Source organism: Delphinus delphis, chromosome 7 (genome assembly GCF_949987515.2).
Source record: "Delphinus delphis chromosome 7, mDelDel1.2, whole genome shotgun sequence".
In the NCBI taxonomy this organism is placed as follows: Eukaryota; Metazoa; Chordata; class Mammalia; order Artiodactyla; family Delphinidae; genus Delphinus; species Delphinus delphis.
Genome location: NC_082689.1, coordinates 60,413,478 through 60,420,048, shown reverse-complemented (window position 1 = coordinate 60,420,048; position 6,571 = coordinate 60,413,478). Strand labels below are relative to the sequence as shown.

At 58.9% G+C, this 6,571-nt stretch overlaps 1 protein-coding gene across 2 annotated transcripts; it reads left to right on the top strand.

Annotated features, from left to right (window-relative positions):
* The first annotated feature begins 1,375 nt into the window (after positions 1-1,375).
* On the top strand, positions 1,376-5,414 carry DLX1 (distal-less homeobox 1). Of its 2 annotated transcripts, XM_060015658.2 has the most exons (3): positions 1,376-1,742; positions 2,408-2,607; positions 3,762-5,414. In XM_060015658.2, the coding sequence occupies exons 1-3, from the start codon at positions 1,430-1,432 to the stop codon at positions 4,014-4,016; spliced, it is 768 nt and encodes a 255-aa protein (XP_059871641.1). In that variant the 5' UTR covers positions 1,376-1,429; the 3' UTR covers positions 4,017-5,414. The 2 variants fall into 2 exon arrangements, with proteins under 2 accessions (XP_059871641.1, XP_059871642.1); XM_060015659.1 differs by lacking the exon at positions 2,408-2,607 and having other exon boundaries at positions 3,762-3,972.
* Positions 5,415-6,571: the final 1,157 nt, after the last annotated feature.

The following is a 6,571-nucleotide window of genomic DNA, read 5'->3' as shown; positions in this document are numbered from 1 at the left end:
GCCTCATGGGGGTGGCTGTGTGGCGGTGGCGGCGGGGGCTTTTGTGCACTTTTCTGTACCTAGCGCCCCAGCAGATAGAAGGCGCCGCGGCAGCTTTTGCCTCCACCAGCTCTACCCCAGGCCCAGTGGCGCCCGCTTTGACCCCTGGAGATGAGGAGTATCCTGGGTGACAATGAGAGACGTGTTCACACACAGACAAGCGAGCCTACCACTGGCCTGGTTTTGCTGCGGGTTTTGGTATCCTCCAGGACTCCTACACCCCGGGTACTCTCGCCAGACCCCAGGAGGCCGGAAAATGACCACCTGGCATCCGCGGCTCAAGCAGAACTGAGCCCGCCAGCTCCTAGGCTCCACTCCGTGCCGCGCCCTAGGGGCGAGTGAGCCGGGGCGCTCGGCGCAGAGGGAATGGAGGGGGGGGGGAGGAGGAGGAAGGTTGGGAGGGAAACAGGAGGTGGGTGTTGGGGGGAGGGGGCGGTGCGGTCGCCTTTCCTGGGAGGAGAAGCGCGGGTTCCTGGCTCTCCGCGCGCACTGTTTTAATCAGACCGGTGCAGCCTCGAGCTGGAGTGGCCAGCTTGGCCTGGAGCAATGCGAGCGGGCCCTAGGGAGCAGCGGCGGCGCGGCGGCCGAGTGAGTGAGTGCGGCCGGAGGGCCCCAAACCCGCCCCCAGGGATGTGGCAGAGCGGACCCAGGACAGGGAGGCGCCGCCGGGAGAGTGCTGAGCTAGGCACGAGACTCTCGGGAGGACAGCGCTCTGTTGACCGCCTCCGGCGCCCCCATTGCGCGACTCCGCGTACGGGAGGCCGCGGCCGGGCTGCAGAGCCGCCCTAGCTCTGCACCGGACCGGCTGGCGATTGCTAGGAAAAACTGCCCTGGTCCCCGGTGTTGGGGGTGGGCGGAGGGTGGGGACAGTAGGAGGGGGTGGGCGGCGGCGCCGAACCACTGGTTGATTTCTGGGAAGTAAGGCGCGCCGGGGAGGCGGGAGGCTGATGAGCCGCGGGCCGCGGAGGTTCCGGCGCGGACGCCGCAGCCCATTGTGCGCCCCACGCTGCTTGCTCTGTTGCAGAGGAGCCCCGGCCGAGAGGTGTGGATGCGTCTCTCCCGAGGCCGGGCCGTCTCGCCCGCTCTAGTCCAGCGGAGCCGGAGCGCCTCGGACCAATCCCCGGTGATTATGCAAGACAGCGGACCAATCAGCTCCGCCAGCTCATGAATATTTATGACCTTGGCTGAGTCAAAGCTTTGAAGCGAGTTTGGGGAGCTCGGCAGCATCATGCTTAGACTTTTCAAAGAGACAAACTCCATTTTCTTATGAATGGAAAGTGAAAACCCCTGTTACGCTTAAATTGGGTTCCTTCCTGTCCTGAGAAACACAGAGACCCCCAAAAGGGAAGCAGAGGAGAGAGAGACCCACACCCAGACCCCGCGAGAAGAGATGACCATGACCACCATGCCAGAGAGTCTCAACAGCCCCGTGTCGGGCAAGGCGGTGTTTATGGAGTTTGGGCCACCCAACCAGCAAATGTCTCCTTCTCCCATGTCCCACGGGCACTACTCCATGCACTGTTTACACTCGGCGGGCCATTCGCAGCCCGACGGCGCCTACAGCTCGGCCTCGTCCTTCTCCCGACCGCTGGGCTACCCTTACGTCAACTCGGTCAGCAGCCACGCGTCCAGCCCCTACATCAGTTCGGTGCAGTCCTACCCGGGCAGCGCCAGCCTCGCCCAGAGCCGCCTGGAGGACCCAGGTACGTGCGCCTGCCAGGGAGAGGAAGAGGTGCGAAGGGAGGGAGGGGGGGAAGAGAGAGGAGGAGGAGGAGAGAGAGAGAAAGGAGGGAGAGGAGTGGAGGAGAGAGACATGGGATGGGGGTGGGGAGGGCGCCGGAGCAGTGAAAGGTTTTGGGTATCAGTAAATGAATCCCTGTCATAGCAAAAAAATTTAAAAAATATATATCCACGCAACTTGCAACTATCCAGCAAAGGATAAATCCGAGAGCGTCCCCTGGCACTGGCTGGGCCTCTGGGTGGCTCCGTGAGCCGAGCACACAATGCCTTGGTGGAAAACAGAAACCCACATGTGCACTTATTAGTCTCGGTAATTATTTGTTGTGTAGCGCTGTAAACAATGTATGCAATTAAGGGTAATTAAACCTCAACTACCGCCTGTAAAAATAGCAAACTTTCTCTGCAAAGGCAGGAGCTGCGCGCCTGGGAACTGCCCCAGACAGCTTGCAGCGGCCGGGGTCGGGCCCTTTGGACTTGGCGGGACCCTTCCCTGGCTTTCTGAGTTTCTTGAGCGTTCTCATTCCTGGTCCTGCCTCTGCCACCCCTCTGCGGTCACTTGCTCTGGGCTCCCCGCACTAAAGGCAGTCCCTCGCCTTAACTACGGCCCCCACTTCTGCTGTCCCTCCAGGGGCTGACTCCGAGAAGAGCACGGTGGTGGAAGGCGGTGAAGTGCGCTTCAATGGCAAGGGGAAAAAGATCCGCAAACCCAGGACGATTTATTCCAGTTTGCAGTTGCAGGCTTTGAACCGCAGGTTCCAGCAAACTCAGTACCTAGCTCTGCCCGAGAGGGCGGAGCTCGCGGCCTCCTTGGGACTCACGCAGACGCAGGTACCTCGGCGCTGCCCCACTGTGGCGCCACGCAGGCTTCCCGCGGCCAACCTGCACCCGCAGCTTCATTTCTTGCTCTCTGGGCGTCAGGGGTCGGTGTGTGTGTGTGTGTGTGTGTGTGTGGTGTGTGTGTGTGTGTGTGTGTGTGTGTGTGTGTGTGTGTGTGTCCCACCCCGGCTCTCGCAACATCTCTCCTTCCTCCGCAGTTCTCTCTGCCCTGGCTCTGTCGCTGCCCTCCGTTCCTGGACAATCTGATTAGGGCACAAGAAGGATTTCCCTAGGCATTTTGTTTGGGGACTCTGAGGTCACACGTGCCCGAACAACTGGAACAATAGACGCGGGGGTTAATCCCTTCTTTGCCTTTAAAGTGTGTGGCTAATCACTCCTGGCCTGGGCCCGAGCCTCTGTCTCCCTCCTCCTCCGCCTTCTCACCGGTTTGGGCTGGCAGGGCGAATCCTTTCCTCCGCCCTCTCACCTCCCAAGTCCCAGACCCTGGAGGAGAAACGGAACCTTCCTTCCCTGGTTTCTCTAAGATTCCGGGGACCCCTTGGGCGTTCTGATCACGACTGGTGCGGGTTTCCAACGTCCGGGCCGGGATTTGGAGCAGAGTTAGGAGACGCTAAGGAAAGGTGGATTTGAGTCCAAATGAAAAGTTTAACAAAACCCTGTGGCCTCCTCAGTCAGCCCGCAACTTGCTCAAGGGCTGAAATGATGGCGCAAAGAGAAGGCGGGTCACACTGGAAATAAATTTCCTCCACTTCTTTTCTCCACTCGGTTCTTTTATTGATGTTCATACTGGAATTGAAGCCTCGATGTTATGCAGGCTCCGCGTCTTCCCCAAAAGATTGCCGGGCTCGGGCTGAGTCCCAAGGCAGGCGAAGGCCTGGATCCCTGCACCGCTCACCACCACGCTCCCTGGCTCTCAGAGAGCTGCCCCTGCCGGCCACCGGCGGCCCGCGGTGGAGCCTCCCAGCCTTCGGTTCTTATGGGGGAAGGGGGTGTGTGTATGCTTCTCCATCAGGGAGCTGCCAGGTCGCGCAGGGCAGGGGCCCGCGGGGTATCCTCTCTCGCTGTCCCACGGCCCCCTTATCTCCCCAGGACCAAGGTAGGCACAATGGACCTAGACCGAGTCACGTTGTTGTCCGTTCTTGCAGGTCAAGATCTGGTTCCAAAACAAGCGCTCCAAGTTCAAGAAGCTGATGAAGCAGGGCGGGGCGGCTCTGGAGGGTAGCGCGCTGGCCAACGGCCGGGCGCTGTCTGCAGGCTCTCCTCCAGTGCCACCCGGCTGGAACCCCAACTCCTCTTCCGGGAAGGGCTCGGGCGGCAGCGCGGGCTCCTACATCCCCAGCTACACGTCGTGGTACCCCTCGGCGCACCAAGAAGCTATGCAGCAACCCCAGCTCATGTGAGGTTGCGCGTCCGCATCCGCCCGCCTCCTTCCCGTCTCCCTCTGCCCGGGCCCCTCTCGCCTCCCGGTCCATCCGCCCCGTCCGCGTGCCGTGGGTCCGGAGGAGAAGGGCCCAGAGGGAAAGAAGAAGGAACAGTAAAGGCAGGACGCCCGCCGCCTCCTCCGAGTGCCGCGCGGTCTGGCTCGGCGACTTCCCTGGCGCCCACGCCCTTGCCCGAACCCCGGCCTCGGCCGCGCGGTGACAGCAGAGTGGCCTCGAAGCGCAGGCACAGCGGCCTGAGACAGCGGGAGCCGCAGCAAGATCCCGCCGGGCCCGACCGCCGACGCTCAGCTGTATGGGACTATCAGGAAAACAAAACAAAACAAAAAACAATGTAGAAAAAGCAAAAGCTCTTTCTGTCCTGTCCGTTTCTTGTCTCCTTTCGCTCTGTATCTGTGCGCTGACGAAGTCGAGGTTCTCGTCCGTCCGCTGTCCTCGTTCTTCGGCCGCTGAAAAAAGTCACCAGGTCGGAGGAGGCTTGGTCCACCGGGCCACCCTGCTCCGGATACTGGAACGTTTTGTCTTTTCGGACCTTTTCCTGGGCCTGCCTAACCATCTGTGTGGCTCGTTCGGGGATTGGGGGAAATAGGAGGGAGGGGGTTTTATTTATTGAGAAATGGACTTCGCTTGAGGCTGAATGTTCGGTCAGTTCACGGTTCTGTGGGGCGCGAGGAGCGCAGGGTCCAAACGTACCCATTACTTTAAACGCACCCGGAAAAACGAATAAGGAGGACCTGGTGATTTTTAATTTATATAGTAACTTTTGTACTTCGCTGGTATGGAGAGGTTGGAAACGAATGATTTGCATTTTTTACATGTCCCATATTATTTTAAAAAGAAAAGAGAGAGAGAAAGAAATGAAGCCAACACAATTTCCTCATCTCGGGAAGAACGCTTGATCGCTTTGCCTGGTTAAGCAGGAAAATCCTAATTCTTCCCTTGTGGAGAGAGAGGACTGATGGGCGGGGAGAGAAAACGTGCAGGGGTGCGCCAGTGCCCTAATGCCGGTGGGCTTTAAAGTAAGACGAAAGCAGCTTTACAACAATCCCCAGAGGCTCGACCACAGAATAATGCCAGTCACCACCCTGAATGCACAGTCTCCAGTGCAGGATCTAATTGCTGTACATATTATTGTTATTAATTATTATTGTTATTATTATTGTTCTGTAAACATGTTGCACAAGCTTAGCTTTTTTTCTGTTGTGTGTGGCTGTAAAACCCGATGCTTTGTGAAATGAGAATCTTGACATTTTTCTTGTGAAATTTGGAAAATGTGATCAAATGAAATCAACCGTGTTTTGTGTTCTCTATGTCAAAGTTTAGTTTTATATTGAGAATGTTAACTTATTGCTTTGTATCTTGGGGGGGGGGGAAAGAACTTTGTAAATAAGTTATAAAGTTTCTCCGAGACAGTAAAATTATGGTTTCGAGAAAGAGTTGCTGTCTGGTGTGCTGTGTGAGGGGGTGCTGGGGCCAGGCAGCAGACTGCCACCTCTGGGGACAGATGAGGCAGGGGCAGCGACTCCCGTCTCCAGACATAGCAGGATAATGGCGGAGGTATGCGAAGCCCCTGCTGGGACCATTCTTCAAGACTTAACTCCTGCACCCACCCCCCCCAAAGGGTCTGATCCCTGCCTGGGTTAGAGGGCGGTGGCAAGGGTTCCTGGGAAGGGGAATCATGAACAGGTGCGGCCTGGCAGAGCCAGGACTCAGGAACCAAAGGGACTGTGAAGGCCGTCTGAAATGAGATGAAAGCAGAGCTCACAAGCAGCCGCCCTGTGAGATGTAAGTGCCCCCCGCGCCCAGTCACCTTGCAGGGGGCCTGGAAGACTGCAAGTGGAGACACCCGACTATGCCCCTCGAATCCGCCGGGATCTGGCCTCCCGGCTTTTGCTTACCCGCAGGGTGCTGGATCTCGAGGCGGAAAAGACGAGGCCAGACGCAGGAAAGGGGCCGGAAGGACACGTCTGTCACGCTACCCCCCAATCAATCAGTGAGCTCCGGGGGACAGTCCCAAGGCGCCACCCGGGCCCCTCCACAGCCACTCCCACCCATCCGGGCCCATCCATAACGAGAGGCCCATTCCTGCCTAATGACCCCGGGCTTTTCTCTGCGACTAGGAGAAGCGGAGGTGAGGAGGGAGGGGCAGGTGGGCTCCGCTGACTCGACGGAACCTGAGAGCTTGTCAAGCCAAGCCCCCACCCCCTCCAGCGCAGAAGTCCCAAGGCCAGGCGGTTAAGGGGCACCTCCGGTGGACCGCTTTGATCAGTACACTCCAGAAGAACGTGGGCTCTGAGCCGCTAGCATCAGTCTGGCACCCTCCTCCTGCGCCCCAGACCAGCCTCAGCCCCAGGCCCCACAGCAAGCTGAGAGAGCTCAGGAAAGCTGCGGGCCCCGACGGGCTGCTTTGAAAGATTCCCGCTTCCCTCGAACTCGCCTTCCGACACTGCTTCCCGAGGGGGCTGGTGCTCCGCCTTTGGGGGCCCCTTTGCAGCGCGCGGTGGGGAGCAGAGAGG

Excerpts from the sequence above, each read along its gene's own strand:
- DLX1 (XM_060015658.2), top strand. The coding sequence starts at position 1,430 with ATGACCATGACCACCATGCCAGAGAGTCTCAACAGCCCCGTGTCGGGC. Across the intron at positions 1,743-2,407 it reads GAGCCGCCTGGAGGACCCAG|GGGCTGACTCCGAGAAGAGC; the intron begins GTACGTGCGCCT and ends CTGTCCCTCCAG. Across the intron at positions 2,608-3,761 it reads TGGGACTCACGCAGACGCAG|GTCAAGATCTGGTTCCAAAA; the intron begins GTACCTCGGCGC and ends CCGTTCTTGCAG.